General features: G+C 45.0%; 2 protein-coding genes across 7 annotated transcripts in view; both read right to left on the bottom strand.

Moving 5' to 3' along the window:
• arhgap46b (Rho GTPase activating protein 46b) overlaps window positions 1–18908 on the bottom strand; it is a 94314-nt gene extending 75406 nt beyond the window's left edge. The window contains exon 1 of the mRNA XM_046343789.1: window positions 18732–18908. Coding sequence (XP_046199745.1) covers window positions 18732–18745 — 14 coding nt within the window. The 5' untranslated portion in view covers window positions 18746–18908. The remainder of the gene's footprint in view (window positions 1–18731) is intronic.
• A 488-nt stretch (window positions 18909–19396) lies between these two features.
• Window positions 19397–27564, bottom strand: part of sulf2b (sulfatase 2b) — a 189951-nt gene continuing 181783 nt past the window's right edge. For 3 of the 6 annotated variants that reach the window (XM_046343783.1, XM_046343784.1, XM_046343782.1), the window contains 10 exons: window positions 26611–26908; window positions 26418–26514; window positions 25954–26048; window positions 25720–25779; window positions 25443–25606; window positions 25233–25375; window positions 24690–24813; window positions 24171–24204; window positions 22545–22598; window positions 19397–22022 (listed from right to left, as the gene is read on the bottom strand). In XM_046343783.1, the coding sequence (XP_046199739.1) occupies window positions 21992–22022; window positions 22545–22598; window positions 24171–24204; window positions 24690–24813; window positions 25233–25375; window positions 25443–25606; window positions 25720–25779; window positions 25954–26048; window positions 26418–26514; window positions 26611–26908 (1100 nt within the window). In that variant the 3' untranslated portion in view covers window positions 19397–21991. The remainder of the gene's footprint in view (window positions 22023–22544; window positions 22599–24170; window positions 24205–24689; window positions 24814–25232; window positions 25376–25442; window positions 25607–25719; window positions 25780–25953; window positions 26049–26417; window positions 26515–26610; window positions 26909–27564) is intronic. The other 3 variants (XM_046343785.1, XM_046343786.1, XM_046343787.1) reach the window with 3 other exon arrangements.

Raw genomic sequence — 27564 nt, 5'->3', positions numbered from 1 at the left:
GTTTAGTGACACACACACACACACACACACACACACACACACACACACACACACACACACACACACACACACACACACACACACACACACACACACACACACACACACACACACACACACACACACACACACACACACACACACACACACACAGACAAGCCACTTTATCCAGCAGACCAAACTAGAGCTTCACATGTTTTTATTACATGTGTGTATGATAATATTTAACCCGAAATACTGTAGCAGTGGATTTATAGACAAGAGGCCCTTCTCTAGCCCCCGAGCGGGGCAGTGGTCTAAGACACTGCATCTCAGTGCTAGAGGTGTTCCTACGGACCCTGGTTCGATTCCAGGATGTATCACAACTGGCTGTGATTGGGAGTCCCATGGGCCGGCACACAATTGGCTCAGCGTCGTCCGGTTTAGGATTTGGCCGTCATTGTAAATAACCATTTTTTCTTAACTGACTTGCCTAGTTACATAACATAAATAAATAACGCTCCTTTGGTTGTGTGTGTTTCCATCAAGTCGTTACTCATATCCAGTCCCTACAGACACACCGTGCTTCTCCTCAGAGGCTTCCATCTCCCAGTAATAATGACCCATTTCTAAACTCTGCTCAGCATACTATCCACTGTCCTGCCCAAAGCCAACAGAACCAGTGTGTCTGAGTGTGTCCCAGCCAGGCCAGGGCCCGCTCTCTCCCAGCAGTATTTCTCCTGGAGTTCTGCACCTTGTCCTCCCCATCCAGCACCTCACACAGGAATCAACACAGAGGCTTCTCTGCCACCCAGAGACAAGGAGCTAATGCTGTCTGTCTGAATGCAGGGCTGTGCTATTGACGTGGTGGGTCGTCTTGAGTGTTGTGCTCCAGGGTACACCGGCTGTGGTTCATATCTGAGAGGGGATCAAATGAACAGTCGTTTGGTCCTCTCTCATTAACCACCCCCCTGGTATCCCCACCAATGTACTGTGTGGGCTGTCCCTCTTTGTGGAGGAGGAGGAGGCAGACAAGAGGGATGCTAGAACTAAACTATCATCTCACCCTCTCACTGCAGCTGGCTGGCCTGATGGCTCAATGCTCAGTCTATCACTTCAATTCATGTTAATAAGTCTACCTCTTACAGTGTATAAGATGCACACTCTCTGCAGGTAGTGTGTGATGAGACACGGAACCTCTACAATCTGTCTGGCTGTTTGGTCTCGCTCTCTGTGTTCCAGAATGCTCCCCGAGGCGTCTGACTCGGCAGGCTTGGCTTTGAGGGGAATCTGTGTCTGATCACTGTAGGGTGCTGCTGTCTAAACTGACTGATGTGATGCAGAAACCAAATGAAACAAGCCCACTATCCTCAGTTGAGCCTCATACAGAGTTGAGGACTGATCTTCAATGCCCCCCCCTCTCTCTCTCCTCCCCCTGTTTGCCCTGTCTCTCTCAATGGGTTAAAAGGGAAAGGCTCTCTGAAATGGGAGCCAAAACTATGCTTTCTTTCTTCTTGTGATGTCAGATAAATGGACAAGAACACCTGTCTTTGCCATTCAGTGTGTTCGTGCAAGTGGATATGTGTGCTTTCAGGCTGTGTGCATATTACACGAGGCAGGGCAGAATGCATCAGTCAGCTTGTGACCTTTTCTGGATGCATGGAGAATTAATTAACCCTGACGGATCCTGTACATGACTTGGAGGGGAATCACTATGTCCCCAAGCAACCTCTGCTACTGTGTCTGTTTGTGTATTAAGGGGAGAGGGAGAGAGAGAGAGAGAGAGAGAGAGAGAGAGAGAGAGAGAGAGAGAGAGAGAGAGAGAGAGAGAGAGAGAGAGAGAGGGACATAAAAGAAGGAAATAAAGAGTAATATGAGAAGATAGAAGTACTCTGACACAGAGAGAAGTAGGTGTATGCTGTGCTGTGAGTGGCATCGTGGTGGGGGGGGGTGGAGGAGGCTGTGTTACACACTGTCCCAGAGAAAACCTGTCCCCACGGCAATCACAAGGGGCCCCTGGGAGACGGAGACAGAGGACTGTAGGAAACATCTGACATACATCATGGAACAGAACAGGGGACAAGGAGCAGGAAGAGAGAGAGAGAGAGGGAGAGAGAGAGAGAGAGAGAGAGAGAGAGAGAGAGAGAGAGAGAGAGAGAGAGAGAGAGAGAGAGAGAGAGAGAGAGAGAGAGAGAGAGAGAGAGAAGGGGATATATCAAGGGAGAGGTGGATTGCCAAAAACCTGCAAGTTCAATCCCACATGCATCAGCTTTCTCTTTTTCTCCTCTGCTCTTTCTCTCTGCTGGAGGTAAAGTGAAAAAAGTAGCAAGCAATGTTTCAAACTTTGAATCACAGAGAGAAAAACTGTTTTTTCTAGCCGCACACCCATTTGTCCTCGTCCTAGCCTGTTCCAGAGGCTCACGTTCCTTTCTTCACAGAAAGAGAACCAGAGATTTGAGAGCCAGTGCTAAATCTGCCAAAACATTTAGTCATTCCTGGCTGGAGAAATACGGCACCCTCTTACTATGTCCTTCTAATACCAAGGATTAGCCCCCTAGCTCATCACTCTTCTGGAGACATCTATCACACACACACACACACACACACACACACACACACACACACACACACACACACACACACACACACACACACACACACACACACACACACACACACACACACACACACACACACACACACACACACACACACACACACACACACACACACGCACACGCACGCGCACGCGCACACGCACACACACGCACGCACGCACGCACGCACGCGCGCACTGGCATTCCTTTTGTCTCCCAAGCACTTTGTCAAGTGCTCTGGTCTATCAGTGGGGGGGGGACAACTGCATCAGAATAAACCTTTTCTACAATAAAGGGTTGCTGGTAGAACTCCCCCACACACAAAATCATCCAAAATGCATGCATGCACACACACACACACACACACACACACACACACACACACACACACACACACACACACACACACACACACACACACACACACACACACACACACACACACACACACACACACACACACACACACACACACACACACACACACACACACACACACACACACACACACACATTACAGGTTCCACCCTGAAGCCATGCTCACAAGTCATCTGAAGCAGTCTCTATCAGATCTTTAACGTGCTCTATAATTACCTATGCTACACTCTAGACAACAATCTGATTCACATGTTCTACTTCAGCCCCTCTTAAATATCCATACACTCAGAATGTACACACCCTGGTAAATGGTAACAGAAACACACATGCTAACACACTTGTATGTATGTGACTGACACACCGGCTCACAAACATGATACGTAGAGTCAGCACTGGGCCACTTTATTCTCCAGAAATAGTCATTTGGGAAAAAGGTCTAGTTAGCCTAGCGTTAGCCCGACGGCTCCAACATTATTCCCTACTGCTCCAGACCTGGCGCATGGAGAGCTGAGACATGTTCATATTTCAGGTCGACCGATTCATCGGAATGACCGATTCATTAGGGCTGATTTTCAGTTTTCATAACAATCGGAAATCGGTATTTTTGGCTGCTGATTTGCCAAATTTATTATTGTTATTTTTTTTATACCTTTATTTAACTAGGCAAGTCAGCTAAGAACACATTCTTATTTTCAATGACGGCCTAGGAACGGTGGGTTAACTGCCTTGTCAGATTTTCACCTTGTCAGCTCGGGGGATCCATTCTTGCAACCGTACAGTTAACTAGTCCAACGCAATAACGACCTGCCTCTCTCTCGTTGCACTCCACAAGGAGACTGCCTGTTACACGAATGCAGTAAGCGAAGGTAAGTTGTTAGCTAGCATTAAACTTAACTTATAAAAAACAATCAATTAATCATAATCACTAGTTAACTACACATGGTTGATGATATTACTAGATATTATCTAGTGTGTCCTGCATTGCATATAATCTGACTGAGCATACAAGCATACAAGTATCTAAGTATCTGACTGAGCGGTGGTAGGCAGAAGCAGGTGTGTAAACATTCATTCAAACAGCACTTTCGTGCATTTTGCCAGCAGCTCTTCGTTGTGCGTCAAGCATTGTGCTGTTTATGACTTCAAGCCTATCAACTCCCGAGATGAGGCTGGTGTAACCGAAGTGAAATGGCTAGCTAGTTAGCGCGCGCTAACTAGAGGGACGGAAGCTTTACTGTTTCACTGGCAATACTAAAGTGCCTATAAGAACATCCAATAGTCAAAGGTTAATGAAATACAAATGGTATAGAGGGAAATAGTCCTATAATTCCTATAATAACTACAACCTAAAATGTACTACCTGGGAATATTGAAGACTTATGTTAAAAGGAACCACCAGCTTTCATATGTTCTCATGTTCTGAGCAAGAAACTGAAACGTTAGTTTTCTTACATAGCACATATTGCACGTTTACTTTCTTCTCCAACACTTTGTTTTTGCATTATGTAAACCAAATTGAACATGTTTCATTATTTACTTGAGGCTCAATTGATTTTATTGAAGTATTATATTAAGCTAAAATAAGTGTTCATTCAGTATTGTTGTAATTGTCATTATTACAAAAAAATAATAATAATCGGCCGATTAATCGGCATCGGCTTTTTTGGTCCTCCAATAATGGGTATGTTGAAAAACCATAATCGGTCGACCTGTAGTTCATAGCCCTGGGGAATAACAGCACAGTTCCCAAGACACTGAGGGTTCTACAAAGCAGACCGTGGTAAGGCCCAGAGGACCAGCTACACTGTGGATGTCCAACCAACCACTCCCCTCAGTTCTGTTCTGAGGATGCGTAGAGGGGTACAAATAAAAGACATGGGGGGGGGCACTGAAAACACAAAAGAAGAACAATGAAAGAGAAACAGTAGAGAGGAGGGGAAGGATGAGGAGGAGATGACATGGGAGGCGAGGAAACCACTCATGTAAATGGTGGAAGCAGGGGGGTGAAAAACATTATTGTCCCTTGTGTTAGTTGGTCCCTCTCTTTCTTGCCCTCTGTGTGTTTGTGGCAGTGCTGAGAGGGTAGATAGACAGGGTACCATCTGTGAGAGCCGTGGCATTTGGTCACCACAGCCACTTACGGCCCCAGAACACTGCCTGTGTGTTTACTTAGTCAGGACCCAGCACCCGGCAGCCTTGACGCCAGCCGTGTGTCTACACACTCTGTCAGGACCAGGCAGCGGTGTGTGTGCACATAACTAGGAGCCCTGACAACTATAATGGGTCTTTTCTTCTACTCTGTGATGGTCTCCCTGTGTGTTCAGTTAACTCAACACTCCATTGTGACCCTGGGGTCTGAGGATGAGGTGGGAGACCTGAAAGAGGCTGGACAGAAAACAGGCTTATAAATGCTGTCACTCTCTCTCTCTCTGCCCCACCCCACCCGCCTCTCTTACTTCTGTTACTCTGCTTACCTCTACAGGCTCTTTACTCAACAAAACACACAGAGATAGTTCCGTCTGGCCTCGGCATACGCTCCACTGTGCACACATTCCCACAGGTTGTTTGCTGCTGCTGAGTTTGGAGAAGGGACACTAACAAGAGGATATGTGGATATGAATATGTAAATAGCCTTTATAATATAGTGTATAAGTGGTCAAGTTTTGTCTTGATTCCTATGTTGAAAATGTCAAATATATTTGTTGGTCGGTGGTGTGTAATGAGCGGCAACCAGACGCTGCACTTGACACATTTATGAAATTGCTTATTCCAGTTACTAATAAGCACGCACCCATTATGTAAATGACTGTAAAAACTGTTAAATCTGTTAAATCCCCGTGGATTGTTGAGGATTTGAAAAATGGTATGGTTGAGAGAGAGGAGGCAAAAGGAATGGCAAATAAGTCTGACTGCACAGCCGATTGGCAAACGTACTGTAAATTGAGATGTGACTGAACTGAACAAAAAGAAGAAGAAGCTATGAAACAAAGATATACAAGATATATAAAGAACGAGAGTAAAAAGCTTTGGAGCCCCTTTAATTACATTTTGGGCAAAAAGGCAAACTCGGCTCCATCATTCATCGTATCAGATGGCTCATTCATCACAAAACCCACTGATATTGCCAACTTCCTTAATGATTTTTGAATTGGCAAGATTAACAAAAGTCTGAATCTACACATGCATAACTGGGCCAAATTATGAAAGACAAGCACTGTAATTTTGAATTCCATAAAGTGAATGTGGAAGAGGTGGGAAAATGATTATAGTCAATCAACAATGACAAGCCCCCTGGGTCTGACAACTTGGATGTAAAATGACTGAGGATGATAGCGGACTATATTGCCACTCCTATTTGTCATCTATTCAATCTAAGCCTACAGGAAAGTGTGAGAGCTCAGGCCTGGAGGGAAGCAAAAGTCATTCCGCTATCCTAGAACAACAAAGCACCCTTTACTGGCTCAAACAGTCGACCAATCAGCTTGTTACCAATCCTAAGTAGACTTTTGGAAAAAATTATGTTCGACCAGAATTAATGCTATTTTACAGTAAACAAACAGATTTTCTGCACACTTACATGGAAGGGCATTCAACATGTATGACACTTATACAAATGACATGATTGGCTGAGAGAAATTGATAATAAAAAGATTGTAGGAGCTTTTTTGTTCGACTTCAGTGCAGCTTTTTACATTATTGATCATAATCTGCTGCTGGAAAAAATGTATGTGTTATGGCTTTACATCCACTGCTATATTGTGGATTGAGAGTTACCTGTTTAACAGAACACAGAGGGTGTTCTTTAATGGAAACCTCTCCAACATAATCTAGGTAGAATCAGGAATTCCCCAGGGCAGCTGTCTAGGCCCATTACTTTTTTCAATTTTTACTAATGACCTGCCTCTGGCTCTGAGTAAAGCCTCTGTGTCTATGTATGCTGATGACTCCACACTATACACATCAGCTACCACAGCAAGTAAAATCACTAACTAATAAGTTAGTACTGAACATTTCAAAAACTAAAAGCATTCACTAAACCCTAAACCTCAACTAAATATTGTAAGGCATAATGTGGAAACTGAGAAAGTTGAGGTGACTGTCATGGCCCAAACAAATTGATGCAACAGTAACTAAGATGGGAGAGGTCTGTCCATAATAAAGTGATCTTCAGCCTTCATAACAATGCTATCAACAAGGCAGGTCCTTGAGGCCATTGTTTTGTCGCACCTGGACTACTGTCCAGTTGTGTTGTCAGCTGCCACAAAGAGGGACTTAAGAAAATTACAATTGGCCCAGCAGCACGACTGGCCCTCAAATGTGAATGTCAATCTCCTGGCTCAAAGTAGAGGAGAGATTGACTTCGTCACTACTTGTATTTGTAAGAAGGGTTGACATGTTGAATGCAGTGAGCAGTCCATTTAAACAACTAGCACACAGCTCAGACACCCATGCATACCACACAAGACATGCCACCAGAGGTCTCTTATTTAAACTACTAGCACACAGCTCAGACACCCATGCATACCCCACAAGACATGCCACCAGGGGTCTCTTATTTAAACTACTAGCACACAGCTCAGACACCCATGCATACCCCACAAGACATGCCACCAGAGGTCTCTTATTTAAACTACTAGCACACAGCTCAGACACCCATGCATTCACCCCACAAGACATGCCACCAGAGGTCTCTTATTTAAACTACTAGCACACAGCTCAGGCACCCATGCATACCCCACAAGACATGCCACCAGAGGTCTCTTATTTAAACTACTAGCACACAGCTCAGACACCCATGCATACCCCACAAGACATGCCACCAGAGGTCTCTTATTTAAACTACTAGCACACAGCTCAGACACCCATGCATACCCCACAAGACATGCCACCAGAGGTCTCTTATTTAAACTACTAGCACACAGCTCAGACACCCATGCATACCCCACAAGACATGCCACCAGAGGTCTCTTATTTAAACTACTAGCACACAGCTCAGACACCCATGCATACCCCACAAGACATGCCACCAGGGGTCTCTTCACAGCCCCAAGTCCAGAACAGACTATGGCAGGTGCACAGTACTACATAGAGCCATGACTACATGTAGGTCTATTCCATATCAAGTAACTGAGGCAAGCAGTAAAATCTAATTAAAAAACGGGATAAAAATACACCTTATGAAACAGCGGGACTGTGAAGAGACACACACACAGGTACAGACACACAGACACATAACATACGCACTCTAAACACACGTACACATGGATTTTGTGTTGTAGATATGTGGTAGTAGAGCAGTGGCCAGAGGGCACACACTTAATCTGTTGGTGAAATGTATTGTAATGTTTAAAATGGTATACAACTGCCTTAATGTTGCTGGACCCCAGGAAGAGTAGCTGCTGTCTTGGCAGCACCTAATGGGGATCCATAATACATACAAATACAATTAGCAGACACGAAAGAGAAAAGGGTGGGGGGTGGTTAGGTATATAAAGGGAGTGACGAGTAAGGGTGAATGTCCTCATGGTGTCTGTTCTATAGAGAGAGAGAGTCTGGCAGGAGTCCAGTGGTCTCAGAGCTGCTGGTGCCAGTGATCCTATCACCACAAACCCATTGGCTGACTGACTGGACACAGCCAGCTCATCTGTTTCAAACAGCTAAAGTTACCTCCTCTTTGCTCTGCTCTTTAAAGACCCCCCACATCCCGCCAACACCTTCCAACACACACACAACTATAAGTCTGTCTGTGTGCACGCATACTGTGAACACCAGTCAATGCCGCAATTTTATTCTGTTACTGGCAATTAGTAAAATGAGGTTTTCGTTGTTTTTCTGTTTGCTGAATATAATTGTCCCATTGTTAATTTCCCCAACAGTCATGATTTGCATAATAGTTATGGTTTTAATTAGGCCTAATTGCAGGTAATTTGCATCCTGATACTTTTTAAACTAATCTGTAGAGTTAAAAGTATTCTGGTGCTTTGATCTTACAAGTCTCCTGAACGAGCTCCCAGGGACATGATTTGATTGAAGTAGCGGCTGTGTGTGTGTGTGTGTGTGTGTGTGTGTGTGTGTGTGTGTGTGTGTGTGTGTGTGTGTGTGTGTGTGTGTGTGTGTGTGTGTGTGTGTGTGTGTGTGTGTGTGTGTGTGTGTGTGTGTGTGTGTGTGTGTGTGTGTGTGTGTGTGTGTGTGTGTGTGCGTGCGGAGTAGCACACTCCTACGTCCTCCAATGTTCCAATGGCCCTCCTGAAAGGAGATTTGCAGTGCAAAGACTTAAGGGCATCTCCTGTCACTCCTAGTGTCTACCGCTAAGATACTGCTGAGCATCGCCACTGATCACAACCATTCAGATTGCCCATGTAGGTTAATCATACCTCTTCTTTGTGGATTTTCTCAGCACATAGTCTGGGATCCATTAAACAAAAGCATGGATGGATGGACCATGGGCATTCCTGAGCAGCAGCTCCCAGCACTCATTAACCCAGACAACGGCAGAGATTATCCTTCATTTCCACTGGCCTTCTCCTTTAGGCTTCAAGCCCACATCCACTCTACTAATGACTGTCCTTAGGGGCCCTCCCCTGGGAGACACGGGGCCCCAGTCCTGGGTTACACAGAGGTTAGCATGTGCAAACATCAGGACAACCAGAACAGCTGCAATACCACGACCCTCTCCATCACCCACTGTCACATCTATAACACATACACACACACACACACACACACACACACACACACACACACACACACACACACACACACACACACACACACACACACACACACACACACACACACACACACACACACACACACACACACACACACACACACACACACACACACACACACACACACACACACACAAAGACTATAAGACCTGCTGGTAGAGACAGGGTGTAAATGACCACCGGTGGGATATATTGACAGACAGTGTGGCGGTCACTGTTTTGTTTCTGTCTGTCTCGCCCAACCTATACCCGCTCTAAACATCACACACACACACACACACACACACACACACACACACACACACACACACACACACACACACACACACACACACACACACACACACACACACACACACACACACACACACACACACACACACACACACACACACACACACACACACACACACACACGCGCCAGCCTTTCCGCAGGAAGGGAAAGGCTGTTTGGGCTGAGGCAGGCTGGACACTGTGGTGCCCACCACTGAGCCCTTTTCCATCCTGCAAGCTGATCCTCCCGCCCTGGTCAGTCTGCTGGGCCTGGGTCATGGGGAACCCTTTTTACTGCAACACTGACCAGGTGATTAAGAGACAAAGGAATATCCAGAGTTTCCACTGTGAGAGAGGAAAACAAGCCTCTACATTCAGACTGAGAGGCATGGTGCCTTGCATGCTGACCTGGGCTACACCACTGTGTTGACTGAACTGTTTGACACCAGGGTAAATACAAGGTTAGTCACAGACACATGCATTGTGTGTGTGAATGTGTGTGTGTTGCTGTATGCAAACACTCTGACACATAAAAAGAAAATCCCTGGCAGGTGATAAACCTTAGGCCGATTATTCATGGCAAACGGCTAAACCATGAACCCTTCAGTAGAAGTCTTGTTCTGACCAGGAAACTGTAAATGGTCAAAGATGAGTTTCTGGAGACAGAAGAAGACAGACTTGGGGCTGAACGGAGGAGAGAAGAAGTCTGTCTTGTGTGACATGGTTTCTCATGGTGTTGTGATGGATGACTGTGTTTACAGGAGCAAATGGAGGCTTTACTCAGCAAACAGCAGAACACATCAACACAATGCCTATCAACAGCCCTCCTAGTCCCTGACACTGGGTCTCTGTCAACACCTCTACCCAGCCAGCCGCCACTCCAAACACTGTTACCATGGAGATGTCAATTACTCTAAAGTTCGTCTGAGATTTGTTGCAGCAGAGTGCTGATCCAACACCCACTGTGAGAAAGTCTCCTCCCCTCCAACCTCTTCTCCAAAATCACAAATACCCCGATAAATTAGCACAGGAGATAGATGCAAGGTTGACAACAGAAGCCTTCCTTCTGATCCTTCCCTTACACCAAATGTTTCAAATGTTGCTTTGTACTTTGAGTATTCATAAGGAAGCAGGCAGGTAAGTAATCACATCATCTACAGGTGTATAGCCTATTCGTCATCACTCTAAGGGCTGGGAGCCAACTGCCAACCCATTGGAAGAAAAACAAGATCAGGAATTGCAAAAACACAAAATGTATACAGCATAAATTACCATCAATTTAAAAGCATTACTTTTGTAAACATTCCTGGCATGGGTCTTCCAGTCATGGCCCAGGAGTAAAGTCAATGTAGCACATCCAGCCTTGGCTGTGGTAATGACCTAAAACACTGAAACCGGGCCATCTCTGCCCGTCTTAATGAGCAGGCGTTTTTACAGACTACTACTCTGGGACCCAGGCCTAAGGACCACCACGTCAGGGGTACAGGCCAGTTAGACCAGTTAAATACTGTGAGTTATTTCCAGACAACCACCTACTGGGTGGTGATAAAACCAAACAGAAAGGGAGAGGAGCCAAGAGGTTTGGACTGGAGGAGTATTTGGGGAATGTTAAAGCAACTGAACGGTCTCTGGAAATAACTAGTCATTAGAGTAACGTTCGCCCCGGTGTTAGTTGCTGGGGGTTTTCCAATCTGGAATATTGACATGTATCAAATGTCTTTCATTAACCTCTTTTTACATTAGCAGTTGTCACAAAGTGGTTTACAGATACCCAGCCTAAAACCCCAAAGAGCAAGCAATGCAGAGGCAGGAACATAGTGGCTAGGAAAAACTCACTGGAAAGCAGGAACATAGTGGCTAGGAAAAACTCACTGGAAGGCAGGAACAAAGTGGCTAGGAAAAACTCACTGGAAGGCAGGAAAAAAGTGGCTAGGAAAAACACACTGGAAGGCAGGAACATAGTGGCTAGGAAAAACTCACTGGAAGGCAGGAACAAAGTGGCTAGGAAAAACACACTGGAAGGCAGGAACATAGTGGCTAGGAAAAACACACTGGAAGGCAGGAACAAAGTGGCTAGGAAAAACACACTGGAAGGCAGGAACATAGTGGCTAGGAAAAACTCACTGGAAGGCAGGAAAAAAGTGGCTAGGAAAAACACACTGGAAGGCAGGAACATAGTGGCTAGGAAAAACTCACTGGAAGGCAGGAACAAAGTGGCTAGGAAAAACACACTGGAAGGCAGGAACAAAGTGGCTAGGAAAAACACACTGGAAGGCAGGAACATAGTGGCTAGGAAAAACTCACTGGAAGGCAGGAAAAAAGTGGCTAGGAAAAACACACTGGAAGGCAGGAACATAGTGGCTAGGAAAAACTCACTGGAAGGCAGGAACAAAGTGGCTAGGAAAAACACACTGGAAGGCAGGAACATAGTGGCTAGGAAAAACACACTGGAAGGCAGGAACAAAGTGGCTAGGAAAAACACACTGGAAGGCAGGAACATAGTGGCTAGGAAAAACTCACTGGAAGGCAGGAAAAAGTGGCTAGGAAAAACACACTGGAAGGCAGGAACATAGTGGCTAGGAAAAACTCACTGGAAGGCAGGAACAAAGTGGCTAGGAAAAACACACTGGAAGGCAGGAACAAAGTGGCTAGGAAAAACACACTGGAAGGCAGGAACATAGTGGCTAGGAAAAACTCACTGGAAGGCAGGAAAAAAGTGGCTAGGAAAAACACACTGGAAGGCAGGAACATAGTGGCTAGGAAAAACTCACTGGAAAGCAGGAACATAGTGGCTAGGAAAAACTCACTGGAAGGCAGGAACAAAGTGGCTAGGAAAAACACACTGGAAGGCAGGAACATAGTGGCTAGGAAAAACTCACTGGAAAGCAGGAACATAGTGGCTAGGAAAAACTCACTGGAAAGCAGGAACATAGTGGCTAGGAAAAACTCACTGGAAGGCAGGAACATAGTGGCTAGGAAAAACTCACTGGAAAGCAGGAACATAGTGGCAAGGAAAAAATCACTGGAAAGCAGGAACATAGTGGCTAGGAAAAACACACTGGAAGGCAGGAACATAGTGGCTAGGAAAAACACACTGGAAGGCAGGAACATAGTGGCTAGGAAAAACACACTGGAAGGCAGGAACAAAGTGGCTAGGAAAAACACACTGGAAGGTAGGAACATAGTGGCTAGGAAGAACTCACTGGAAGGCAGGAACATAGTGGCTAGGAAAAACTCACTGGAAAGCAGGAACATAGTGGCTAGGAAAAACTCACTGGAAGGCAGGAACAAAGTGGCTAGGAAAAACACACTGGAAGGCAGGAACATAGTGGCTAGGAAAAACTCACTGGAAAGCAGGAACATAGTGGCTAGGAAAAACTCACTGGAAAGCAGGAACATAGTGGCTAGGAAAAACTCACTGGAAGGCAGGAACAAAGTGGCTAGGAAAAACTCACTGGAAGGCAGGAACATAGTGGCTAGGAAAAACTCACTGGAAGGCAGGAACATAGTGGCTAGGAAAAACTCACTGGAAGGGAGGAACATAGTGGCTAGGAAAAACTCACTGGAAGGCAGGAACATAGTGGCTAGGAAAAACTCACTGGAAGGCAGGAACATAGTGGCTAGGAAAAACTCACTGGAAGGCAGGAACATAGTGGCTAGGAAAAACTCACTGGAAGGCAGGAACATAGTGGCTAGGAAAAACTCACTGGAATGCAGGAACATAGTGGCTAGGAAAAACTCACTGGAAGGCAGGAACATAGTGACTAGGAAAAACTCACTGGAAAGCAGGAACATAGTGGCTAGGAAATACTCACTGGAAGGCAGGAACATAGTGGCTAGGAAAAACTCACTGGAAAGCAGGAACATAGTGGCTAGGAAAAACTCACTGGAAAGCAGGAACATAGTGGCTAGGAAAAACTCACTGGAAAGCAGGAACATAGTGGCTAGGAAAAACTCACTGGAAGGCAGGAACAAAGTGTCTAGGAAAAACACACTGGAAGGCAGGAACATAGTGGCTAGGAAAAACTCACTGGAAAGCAGGAACATAGTGGCTAGGAAAAACTCACTGGAAAGCAGGAACATAGTGGCTAGGAAAAACTCACTGGAAAGCAGGAACATAGTGGCTAGGAAAAACTCACTGGAAGGCAGGAACATAGTGGCTAGGAAAAACACACTGGAAGGCAGGAACATAGTGGCTAGGAAAAACACACTGGAAGGCAGGAACATAGTGGCTAGGAAAAACACACTGGAAGGCAGGAACATAATGGCTAGGAAAAACTCACTGGAAGGCAGGAACATAGTGGCTAGGAAAAACTCACTGGAAGGCAGGAACATAGTGGCTAGGAAAAACACACTGGAAGGCAGGAACATAGTGGCTAGGAAAAACTCACTGGAAGGCAGGAACAAAGTGGCTAGGAAAAACACACTGGAAGGCAGGAACATAGTGGCTAGGAAAAACACACTGGAAGGCAGGAACATAGTGGCTAGGAAAAACTCACTGGAAGGCAGGAACATAGTGGCTAGGACAAACACACTGGAAGGCAGGAACATAGGAAGACGGCTAGAGATGAACCAGGCTCTGAAGGGTGGCCAGTCCATGAGGTGAATGGTAACAGTTATTCTAACCCTTTTGGGTTCCATGGTGAACCCTCTGTGGAAAGGGTTATGTATTGAACCCAAAAAGGTTCTACCTGGAACCAAAAAGGTCATTCAAAGGGTTTATATAGAACCTTTTTTTTCTAAGGGTGTAGATACACTACAGAAACTTGGTCTGACCAGGCTCTTGGAGTTCAGTTCAGGGTTCAATTCACAGTTTGATCCAGGCCTTTCATCTGATATTTTATTTATTATTATTCATTATTATTTAGGCAAGTCAATTAAGAACAAATTCTTATTTACAATGACGGCCTACCCCGGACGACGCTGGGCTAATTGTGCACCTCCCTATGGGACTCCCAATCACGGCCAGTTGTGATACAGCCTGGAATAGAACCAGAGTCTAGTGATACCTCTAGCACTGAGATGCAGTGCCTTCGACCGCTGCGCCACTCGGAAGCCCGAGTGACCTAAATCACTGTTGATTCATATTATTGTTGACAATGTTGCTTAACCAGTTAATCCATAGATGTTGCTTAGAATGTCTTGTGTTGTTACAAAGTCATGACATGTCAGGTCTTAGAAGTGCTCTGACACTGGTAGGTGAATGGCCTGTAGTGTGTAGCAGTCCAGTATCATGAATTAATGGCCTGGACAGCTCGGACAGACATCCTTACAGCTCTAGAGATGAGAGGAGTGTCTCCCTTAGCCAGATGACTCACACTAAATTCTTCCGCTGCTCTGTCGGTTGCCACACACTTTAGTCTGAGACTGCCATCACTGAAGCTGCTTCTGGTGATGAAGGGCACGAGAGGTGTTGTACAAAACAAAGTCATCAGCGATTGGATCGTCTCTAACCAATCAGAGTATCAAAGCCAATTGAGAATTTTCCAACCGCCACTTTACCCACGTGTGTTCTGGCTCTGGCCCAACCCACTGATTTCTGGACCAATCCGACAACCCCTAATGTGTTTGCGTTCGGTGAAGGGTCAGGGAGGTACTCAGATTCAGACTCATTGCGGAGAAGAAACGAACGTCTGTGGGCGGGGCGTAGCGTTTGGCCGGAGCAAGGAGTCTGGGTAGCCAGGCAGTCTCCATCCCCACAGAGGTGTATTATTCAGACAGCACCAAACCACCCCAGTAAAGAAGGTATCTGCACTGACACACCAAAGTGGCAAAGTTGTTTTTGACAACATCTAAAATGGTCATTGATGATGCTCCCTCCGGTTCATCCGGCAGTCAGTGGCACAACAATGCAGCTTTTCGGCCCAAACTCCCAGTCAGCACAAACTGACCCTGACCAGTCAAAACAGTCCCACACACCTGGCGTGCCTGGGCTCACAGAACATTGGTGAAAGGAAAGAGTGGAGAGACAGGTGAATGGGGAGGAGCACTGGAAGAGGGAAAGCCATTACAACAAATCTACAACTGCAGTAGCCTTAGCCGGTAGTAATCACAATACCACCTACAGTGTCTTCGGAAAGTATTCCGACCCTTTGACTTGTGTTACGTTACAGCCTTATTCTGAAATGGATTCAATATATATAAAATCCTCAACAATCCACACACAATACCCCACAATGACAAAGCAAAAACAGTTTGCAGAAATATTTGAAAAATATAAATACTTTATTTACATAAGAATTCAGGACCTTTGATTTGAGACCCGAAATTGAGCTCAGGTGCATCCTGTTTCCATTGATCATCCTTGAGATGTTTCTGCAACTTGAATGGAGTCCACCTGTGGTAAATGAAATTGATTGGACATGATTTGGAAAGTCACACACCTGTCTGTGTAAGGTCCCACAGTTGATGTCAGAGCAAAAACCAAGCCATGAGGTCGAAGGAATTGTCCACATGCCAAGCGGCACATAAGGAGGAAACCTGGCACCATCCTAACGGTGAAGCATGGTGGTGGCAATATCATGCTGTGGGGATGTTTTTCAGTGGCAGGGACTGGGAGATTAGTCAGGATCGAGGCAAAGATGACCGGAGCAAAGTACAGAGAGATCCTTTTAGAAAACCTGCTCCCGATCAAACATCTCTGGAGAGAGTTGAAAATAGCTGCACAGCAACGCTCCCCATCCAACCTGACAGAGCGTGAGAGGATCTGCAGCGAAGAATGGGGAAAACTCCCCAAATACAGATGTGCCAAGCTTTTCGCATCATACCCAAGAAGACGCAAGGCTGTAATCGCTGCCAAAAGTGCTTCAACAAAGTACTGAGTAAAGGGTCTGAATACGTATGTAAATGTCATAATTCCATTTCATTTTTTGCAATAAATTAGCAAACATTTCTGAAAACCTGTTTATCCTTTCTCATTATGGGGTATTGTGTGTAGATTGATGAGGGGAAAAAATGATTTAATCCATTTTAGAATAAGGCTGTAACCTAACAAAATGTGGAAAAAGTCAAGGGGTGCTAACTAGCCAGCCATTTCACTTCGGTTACACCAGCCTCATCTCGGGAGTTGATAGGCTTGAAGTCATAAACAGCGCAATGCTTGACCCACAACGAAGAGCTGCTGGCCAAACGCAAAGAAAGTGCTGTTTGAATGAATGTTTACGCACCTGCTTCTGCCTACCACCGCTCAGTCAGATACTTAGATACTTGTATGCTTGTATGCTCAGTCAGATTATATGCAACGCAGGACACGCTAGATAATATCTAGTAACATCATCAACCATGTGTAGTTAACTAGTGATTATGATTGATTGATTGTTTTTAGAAGATAAGTTTAATGCTAGCTAGCAACTTACCTTCGCTTACTGCATTCACATAACAGGCAGGCTCCTTGTGGAGTGCAACGAGAGAGAGGCAGGTAATTATTGCGTTGGACGAGTTAACTGTTGAGGTTGCAAGATTGGATCCCCGAGCTGACAATGTGAAAATCTGTCATTCTGCCCTTGAACAAGGTAGTTAACCCACTGTTCCTAGGTCGTCATTGAAAATAAGAATGTGTATTTAACTGACTTGCCTAGTTAAATAAAGATTAAATAACGGTGTAAAAAATATATTTTAAAAATACTGGTGCCCAAAAATACCGATTTCCGATTGTTATGAAAACTTGAAATCGGCCCTAATTAATTAGCCATTCCGATTAATCGGTGGACCTCTACTAGATAGTATTCACATGAAGATCTGTTGCCAATTGGATGGAAACCTAGCTACAGTACTATCTACAGTGCTGTTTTCTAAGAAATCATTTTCTTTTTGACCATTGTAACAGAAAACAATCACAGTAAAGTATTTAATTGTTACCCAGAAATGATTTGATATTGAGATAAAAACGTCTGCATTGGACCTTTAAGGATGGCACCTGGCAGTCAGGATGGGAGGTGACTTGACTGGCCGATTGACTGACAGTACCAGCGGGAAGGATAAGGTCCTGTAACAAACCAGCCCTCTCCTGTTGCGTTCAGCATCTGTTCACGGATATGCAACCGGTCAAGATCAGGCATGTTTCCCCCAGACTAACCCATTAGACCTATTCCATTGTGAAAACCTTAGTTCCCGTGTTTGAACGTTGAAGTTGCCCAGTGGCATGGTTTGCCTGGTTCTACTTTTTCACACCCATGAGGAGCAGTGGAGTGCACCGTGATGTAGGACAGGTGATGTAGGACAGGCATATGTTGTGTTAAAAGAAATACTGTCTAGGAAAAAAAGAGCAACAATATATAATGCATATTGATACAGAACAATCATATAATTATTGAAATACCATAACATTTATCCCAATGCATTCGTTTGTATATCCTGTTAGTGTCCTGTATCAACTTTTAGTGCGTTTCATTGACTACATGATATTATTACGCTGTAATAACGAATTGCCTTTGACAAATGTTGGTTCTTATGGATTTTCATAGCATACTCTTTGAATTGCAAATGCAGTGAACGTTTTCATTTCTGGCACGAAAAGCTAAATCGAGACAAAACGTTTTGCCATAAAGGTTTTGATCAATTTGAAACTTCATCGCCAGTCAATCCGCCTACTTCAGCCCTGTTTTATTAGCGGTATTGTACTGTTGCACAGCAGACAGTCATGAATCGGCAGAAGTGAATAGCGGCTACATTGTAACGAGGATCAACAGAAGAAAAACTAGTTAAATTGTATCCGTCTAGTTTCGTTCATCTAAACATACATTGACAATACACTGTACAATAGTAACTTACGTACCTTGTCTCGGCCATTTTCCTCACATTATATGCGCAAAAAGTTGGAAAAAGATGTGCGTTGTAGTAGATTTCCCAGCTATGTGCAGTTCCACGTAACTACAGCACAGAGTACTGCCTCTCACCCCTGCCCTGTCTGTGTGAGTCAGACGGTCGGCGTTTCTCCCTCCTTCCCCTCCACTAAACTCCACCATGCCTTTGGGTTGTGTGGAATCGTATCCCTACAGGACTGCAATTGAACTGTCCTCTCTGCATTTTGCTGTCTGATGATCTGTGTCAAAAATCATCCAAATACCCCCATCTAGTGCCCAGACAGAGTAAACACACCACGGACTGGAGTCCGTCATCAAATAACCTGTCTGTGAAAGAACGCTTATGTACTAGGCTAATAAAACAATGCAGTTGTCTAGCGATTTCAAATTTCCTGACATGATTATAAACTGTATGTGCTAGTCATTAAGGCTTCCCAAACGGAAAGAACCGGTGACCCCTGCTGGCTGAATATGAAACAAGATCAAACGTGTGGTTATTCAGAACCCAGAAAAAGATGTTAGACAGTGCATGAATGTGCACAAAGACATTGTCATATATGACATTGGTAACAGAGTCTCCCAATCAAAGTTGGCAGGACTGAGATGAAGATGAAAAATAAACACACCCCAGATTAAGTGAAGAGGAAACCTTGGCATTCAACACTTTATTCACAAACTAGTTACCGCTATCAACTGTTCACTGGTAAACCGAAGGAAACAAAAATATATGTATGATAAATCTATTTAACTGTACAAGGCATTGTTATGATAAAACCTTCTTTCACATACAGTAGCCCCTTTCAAAGTGCTAATAAAAAGTTGTGTTGCTTCTTTTTTTCCAGGTGGAGAAGGGACTTGTTTTACATCATACAATATGGTACAACATTACTGGGGGGAGGTTCAGTTTCCAGGTAAATTAGGGGGGGGGGATCTTTATATCAGAAGACTATACTTACAGGTGTGAAACAACAGTGAACAGATAGTAGAGAGGGCAGTGTCTGATAGATAATTAAACCTTTAGTTTTCTGTGTATTATAAAATATATTTAAACATTTACATTAATTGCAAAAAACATACATTCAAATACATGCAGCAATTGTATATATACGTTAAGACCGCAATAGCACCATGTATAGCGAAAAACAAAAGGACTAGTAACAGCCGTATATTGTTATAAAGAATGCAACCTTCGTTAAATACATTTATTTTTCCATTTATTTTAATTTCTACAGAGAATACATGATAAGGGAAACATGTACACAGTCTTCAGACCATGAAGTTACGGCTGATCATGACTGGGTGCGCTTGTTTTACAAACCAGCATGTCCTAGGTTTCCATACGTGGTATTAGATAACATAAACTGCCAGGTTTGCTGTGAGGTCTGAGCGGGTTGCCTAACCTATGTCCCGCCCACCTCTGGGACAAACCGGATTGCAAAACAAGCGCACTTCCTTTCTCTAAGGCCTTTGATGATGTCAATGAAGTATTGGACGGATGACTTCATAAAAAAGACTCCCAGATTAACCAAAGAGACTGGACAAGTTAGATTCACATCACATGACTGTCTTCAAATGCATGTTCTCTGATTGGACTGTTTTTTTTATAACAGGTAATGCCATGGATACCAAGCTTTATTTAGGCCAAGCTGTAGAAATCTGATTAGTAAAAACTCTTATTCTGTTCAACATCTGGATGTCAAACACTCATTTTGAAATTGAAAAAAGAACAAAAGAGAATGAGTTCCCCAAAAATATTTGAATCACATAAATATCAAGTCTCTTGTTTTTCATTAGAAACGTAATTAAACTGAAAAGAGATGGCACTTCGACGGCTCTCTCCCAGTTCCTACCTGCACTTTAGCCCTAACCACCACTCATGCATGTTTGCCGCCATTCTCAAAGGCAGGTTGCACTGTGCCTGAAAGTGTGTGCGTGTGTGTGTGTGCGCGCGCATCGCTGCAATCTCATAATTGATCATCTGCATTTAATAGAATTAAGGGTTTTTAAATGTTGATTAGTAACACACGGGTAAAAAACATGAAATCAATGTGCCACATACACTGAAGCTGCACAGTGGGATGGAATCACCGCCAATGAATATAGCTAGTAGTAAAAACCTAAAAGTAAAGTACACATGGCCACAATACAAAATATTTTTCAAAGATTCCAATGAATATCAAAAATCTATCAAGTTTCCTTTCCTCTCCCATTCGTTCCCTGCCCCACAAACAAAAACCAAAGCAAAGTCCTGCATTAGGAAAAGAATCATGTACTGCTGCTGCGTTCGAGCCTAGAGGATCTCCTTGTGAAGTCTGTTGTGTGGTGGTGTATTACAGGAAGGGGCCAGCAGGGGGCAGTCTGCTGGCCTGGGTTATGACTGGAGCACTGGAGGGCCACAGTCTGGATTAAAGGGACAGGCTCATCCCGTTATCAGCCTGGAGGTGCTGCTGTGGCATAAGGAGGAAGGGGATGAGAGGTCAGGGTGGGGGACAGGCCAGAGGTGGCATTCTGCTGGTTCAGTGTCCCTAAAATCTCAGGTGAGGAGGAGAGACAGAGAGAGAGGGGTCTTACAAGCAGTCATACAGGCAACCCATTCTCAGCCTCCTGAACAAAGTCACTGCAGTCACAGTGAGCATGGTTCAGTCTCCACCGGGACGACCGCCTCCTCAACAACTCCTTCTCCTCTTCATCACCTCTCTCCCTGCTCTCCTCATCCTCTTCCTTCTCATGCAGAGGGAGCTGGTTGAGAAGAGGTGGGGCACGGTTCCAGTCTGAGCTGCCCTCCTCAGCTGGAACTAGGGGAGAGGAAGAGGAAGAGGAGGAGGGAGAGGGAGAGCGGTGCGGCCCTCCATTCAGCCCCAGTGCCTCCCTCAGGACCTCGGCCCCAGCCTCTCTCAGCAGGAGAGCAGGGGTGGCCAGGGTGGTCAGGTAGATGGCTGAGGTTGATTGGTCCGTTGATGACACCAGGGCGTGGTCTCTTCCTCCTCTTCCCTCCCCGGGAATTACGTTGCTGCGGGGCCCGTTCGGCTGGTGGTTGAAGTTGCCGAGCAACGTGAACATCCTGTCCACGGTTCCGCAAAAGTTGTCCCAGTCCTCCAGGCTGACGTTGAAGTTGAGTTTGAGATCGTAGGCGTGCTCGTCAAGTCTGTACAAGGGTTCAAGTTCTGACCAGTCCATTCCCGTTCCCCCCACAGTGGGCACTTCGGGTGGGGCCACTCTGGCCTCATGGACCCTATCCCTCCCAGCCTTCCCAGATCTGTCCTCTGATGAGACAAAAGCACACAGACAAAAACAGTGTCATCCACAGTAAACCTCTGGCACCTGTTATGTCTGTATCTCTTCCCGTCAGCACCACGTGAATGGGTTGATGCTGTGATATTCACATCAGGCTCTAGTATATCAGGCAACTATAGAGATAAATCTTACGAAACACAGAGTATCAGAAAGAGACCTTATAAGAGACCATATGAAACGTCATAAAAGAGAAAAGTCAACCAATAGACAGAGATGATAAGATGATTAAGGCAGATGTGTTGGGCGGTGGGGGAGGATGACGCCCTGGTGAGATGTGAGCAGAGCTGTGCAGGTCAGAACATCCATGCAGACAGACAGGAGAGTGAGAAAGACGTGGTTATAAACTAGAACTGGCAGAGATCAGCATGCAAGCCTGGACGAACCCAGAGTTGAAAAAACTACAGAGAAGGAAGAGAGGAAAGAGAGGAAGAAAAGCTCAGTTAGAGGTGACTGGTGGCATCGTGAGGACCAGATGGGATGTCCAAACTCACAGTGATTTGGAGGTGGGCTTCTTCACTTTTGGCCACTTTCTGCGTTGAAACTGCCTGATGCACAAGCGACAATAAGACAGACTGTTACCCAGCCCATTCAAGCAGAGGAAAATAAGCGTTCAACCCTCTCCCATCCTCAGTCAGAAGCAGTGCAGAGACAGTCAAGCATACGTACAGTGTAACCCCCAGGTTAGAAAAGTGCCCAGTCCCCCAAACCAGCTGTCATGCAAAGATGCAGAGGAAAGCAAGAGAAACTGCACACAACACCAAAAAACACCCTCGCCCCACACGTACAGTGCATATTCAGACCCCTTGACTTTTTCCACATTACAGCCTTATTCTAAAATGTATTAAATGGTTTTTCCCCCCCCCCTCAATCTACACACAATACTCAACAATGACAAAACAGGTTTTTAGAATTTTCTGCTACAAAAGAAAAAAGGAAATATCACATTTACATAAGTATTCAGACCCTTTACTCAGTACTTTGTTGAAGCACCTTTGGTAGCGATTACAGCCTCAAATCTTCTTAGGTATGAAGTGAAAATCTTGGCACACCTGTATTTGGAGAGTTTCTCCCATTGTGCTATGCAGATCCTCTCAAGCTCTGTCTGGTTGGATGGGGAGCGTCACTGCACAGCTATTTTCAGGTCTCTCCAGAAATGTTAAATCGGGTTCTAGTCCGGGCTCTGACTGGGCCACACAAGGACATTCAGAGATCCTTGTCGCGAAGCCACTCCTGCGTTGTCGTGGCTGTGTGCTTAGGGTCGTTGTCCTGTTGGAATGGGAACCTTCGCCCCAGTCTGAGGTACTGAGTGCTTTCATCAAGGATCTCTCTGTACTTTGTTCCGTTCATCTTTCCCTTGATCCTGACTAGTCTCCCAGTCCCTGCTGCAGAAAAACATCCCCACAGCATGATGCTGTCACCACCATTGCTTCACCGTAGGAATGGTGCCAGGTTTCCTCCAAACGTGACGCTTGGCATTCAGGCCCAAGAGTTCCATCAGGGTTTCATCAGACCAGAGAATCTTGTTTCTCATGGTCAGAGTCATTTAGGTGCCTTTTGCAAAGTCCAAGCGGGCTGTCATGTGCCCTTTACTGAAGAGTGGCTTCAGTCTGGCCACCATAAAGGCCTGATGGGTAGAGTGCTGCAGAGATGGTTGCCCCTCTGGAAGGTTCTCCCATATCCACAGTGGAACTCTAGAGCTCTGTCAGAGTGACCATCAGGTTCTTGGTCATCTCCCTGACCAAGGCCCTTCTCCCAAAGGGTCTGAATACTTATGTAAATAAGATATTTCTGTTTTTTATTTTGAATAAATTTGCAAACAAATTGTAAAAGCCTGTTTTCGCTTTGTCATTATGGGGTATTGTGTGTAGATGTTTTATTTATTTAATCCATTTTAGGATAAGGCTGTGACGTCACAAAAAGTTAGAAAAGGGAAGGGTCTGAATATTTTCCAACTGCACTGTATGTATTCTCTAAGTGTTGTGTATTTTGTCAATGTATTCTAGACCAAGTATGTGTGCTCTCTTTTAGGAATATTTATATAAATCTTATATATATAGTACTAATATCTAATAAATCGTTAAGTGCTGATTGGTGTTCAAGTCAATGAGTAAAGATACCTGTATTCATCAAAGCTGCTTCGTTCTCTGCCTCCTGAAGAAGAGACAATAGCAGTGGTTAGAGAATATAGGAACAGATTCCTATCAATGAAGGCACAGAGACCTCGTTAAGAGAGGCTTTCAAACGCTTTAGAAAGAGCAGTCCTTTTAAAGCCAAAATGTTATCTGAAATTCAAATAAATACAAGTAAAAAAACGTTTTCAGGAACAAAACACATTCCGAAGGGAGCGGTTGTAACTGTTTAAAATGCAGTTCAAGATCTGATACATGAGAAGTAATGCAAGAACAGAAATCCAGGCATGACTTGGGTCTGGTGGTGAGGATGATGAGGATGAGGATGCCAAACAGAGATCATTTGACTGTAGTCACAACCCACAACAACCTGGCATAGTGTGTGTGTGTGTGTGTGTGTGTGTGTGTGTGTGTGTGTGTGTGTGTGTGTGTGTGTGTGTGTGTGTGTGTGTGTGTGTGTGTGTGTGTGTGTGTGTGTGTGTGTGTGTGTGTGTGTGAGGAACTCACCCAGCTCCAGGTTGCGGGTACGGGGGTTGCACTGCTTGTGGCCCTTGCAGCTGCGGAGCTCCATGAGTTGAACGTGGAGCTGGTTTAAGACGGTTCGGTCCAGCGTGTTCACAGCATTCATCAGCTACACGGAGAGAGAGAGAGAGAGAGAGAGAGAGAGAGAGAGAGAGAGAGAGAGAGAGAGAGAGAGAGAGAGAGAGAGAGAGAGAGAGAGAGAGAGAGAAAGAGAGAGAGAGAGAGAGAGAGAGAGAAAGAGAGAGAGTGTACAGGTGGGTGAGAGAGATGAATAGTACTGGTATTCATACTGGCCGTACTGGTCTAACGTCTCTTATATAACAGCTGATTTTCACTTTGCTATCTTGAAACAGGGCAGCAGGCTACCCGCTGGGCGCAGACGTCATTTCAATGTCTATTCCACATTGGTTCGACGTCATTTTATTGAAATGACGTGGAAACAACGTTGATTCAACCACTTGCCCCCAATAGTGAATGTTAGAAGGCATCTTTACAGAGGAGTGCTTGCGGCGAGGATTGAGGACTGACCTGGTAGGGATCCGTGTTGAGGTCAAAGTACTCCAGGAAGCCAGTAGCAAACTCGCAGAAGAGGAAGTTGTGTGTCTCGTTGATGGTCCTCAGACACCAGTAGGTGTTGTTGTTGGCACTGGTGCAGGCACAGAACGGACCCACTGCAGACAGAGAATAGTCAGTAATGCTAGTGTGAGTATGTGTGTTTGTGTGTGTGTAGTCTCTTACTTGTCCAGAAGGGGGCGGTCTGCCAGTGCTGGTTGTCGTGGGTGAAGCAGGTGAGACCAGGCATGCTACAGGTGTCGTTGTTCCTCAGACGTTTCAGCAGCTTCCGCATCTTCTTCCTCCTCTTCTGCTCTTTCAGTAACCACGCCTTCTTATCCTGACCCTTCCTGATGACGTCACACACACATAGAAATACACACTGTAGATATGCAATCACTACACAGGCAGAAGCACACAAACAGTATATGTCCCTTTCTTATACACAAACCCACCCCCTTACCTGAATGGGTGAATGCTGCCTCCTTTGTGCCTGAGCTTACTCTTATACTTAGACTTGTAGCTGAAACACAGACAGATATTTACATAATCAGTCTTTATGAGCATGGAGTAAACCTCTTCAAGTCTGGCAGACAGCCATTATCTTCACTGTAAGCGCATCTAATGCTGCCATTTAGGATGTGGAAGGATATTGGTAATAAAACGATGGATTCCTAAGAGGTTGTTTGGTCCTTACATGTAGTGGTTGCAGTCACACTCCTCTGGGCGGGCTTTCTTCAGGTGACCCCTAACCTCTCTTAGGTTCTTGATCTTTGTTTGCAGGGTCTCAATCTAACAGAGATGCAGGGCATTAGATAGAGGAATATCACAACAATGAGGGCTTCTGTAGCTCCGTTGGTAGAGCATGGAGCTTGCAATGCCAGAAGTTGGATTACCGGGGCCACAGGTATGTAAAATGTATGCAGGCATAACTGTACATCGTTTGGAATAAAGTGTCTGCTAAATGGCATATGCACTGAGTGTACATAACATTAGGAACACCTGCTCCTTCCATGACTGACTGACTTGATGCTGTCCATAATTGTCATCGATTTCATTGTCCGTTATTGATTGTCATGACACGATCACTGTGACCACTGAAGATAATCAACTGCATTGAGGAATAAAACATCAGTTATGTGAGTGGCTGAGAAGACTCACCTCGTGATCGATGTGGAGTTTGTGGTCCTTCCAGGCCTGCAGGGACTTATAGATCCCTGTATCACACTTCACTGTGTCATTGGCCAGAATAGAGCACCTGAGGACAGGATACACACTGAGCATTTAGCCTAATCAATAACTAACACAACAATACACTCAACATGCAGTACTAACACACTACAAACAAACCCACCCATCCACATTGAACATCCACACACTCCCTGACCTGTGTGTGACTTTGATTCCAGAAGATACAATAGCTAGACTGTTGCTGCTAGTCCTGGGGGTGACGGTGACAGTAACCCCCATGCCACTGAAATCGTCCTCAGTGTCGTCGCGTGGGGTCCTGGCCCCAGCCTGGCTGAGGTTCCTGGGGGCCGGTACAGGCTGGTATCCATCCTCCAAGTCTACAGCATACAGGTCCCCTCCTATCTCCATCTCCACAGAGCGGGTGTAACGGTTACGGGCGTAGCTCTTGATGGCTTTCATCTCTGTCAGGAGGAGGGCAGGGTGAGATAGTGGAGGGATTGCTACAGTCAGTATATAAACCCTATCAGGCCCTATGATACTCATTAAAGGTGAAATATGTAGAAATCACTCCGCCATTTACTGGTTGACAAAATTCGATCATGTTCACCTAATTTCAGTTTATGTGACCAAACAAGCCTTGTATAATGTAGAGTAGAGGTATTCAAATCTTACCCTACAAGGTCCAGAGCCTGCTGGCTTTCTGTTCTACTTTATAATTAATTGTACACACCTGGTGTCCCAGGTCAAAATCAGTTTCTGATTAGAGGGGGGAAATGAAACAGCAGTGGAACTGGCTTTGAGGTCCAGATTTTTATTTGAGGGGTGTAGAGCATCATTGATATAACGGCTCTTGTCGGAATGAGTGGACCAAAGTGCAGCATGGAAAGTGTTCATGATTTTATTGATCAAAGAAACACTCGAGCAAAGTAACAAAACGAAAGCGAACAGTTCTGTCAGGTAAACAGATACTAAACAGAAAATAACCACCCACAAAACACAGGTGGGAAAAAGGCTGCCTAAGTATGATTCCCAATCAGAGACACCGATAGACAGCTGCCTCTGATTGGGAACCACACTCGGCCAAAGACAAAGAAATAGAAAACATAGAATGCCCACC

The sequence above is a fragment of the Oncorhynchus gorbuscha genome, linkage group LG03 (assembly GCF_021184085.1).
Source record: "Oncorhynchus gorbuscha isolate QuinsamMale2020 ecotype Even-year linkage group LG03, OgorEven_v1.0, whole genome shotgun sequence".
Taxonomy (NCBI): Eukaryota; Metazoa; Chordata; class Actinopteri; order Salmoniformes; family Salmonidae; genus Oncorhynchus; species Oncorhynchus gorbuscha.
This window is presented reverse-complemented; position numbering and strand designations above follow the sequence as displayed.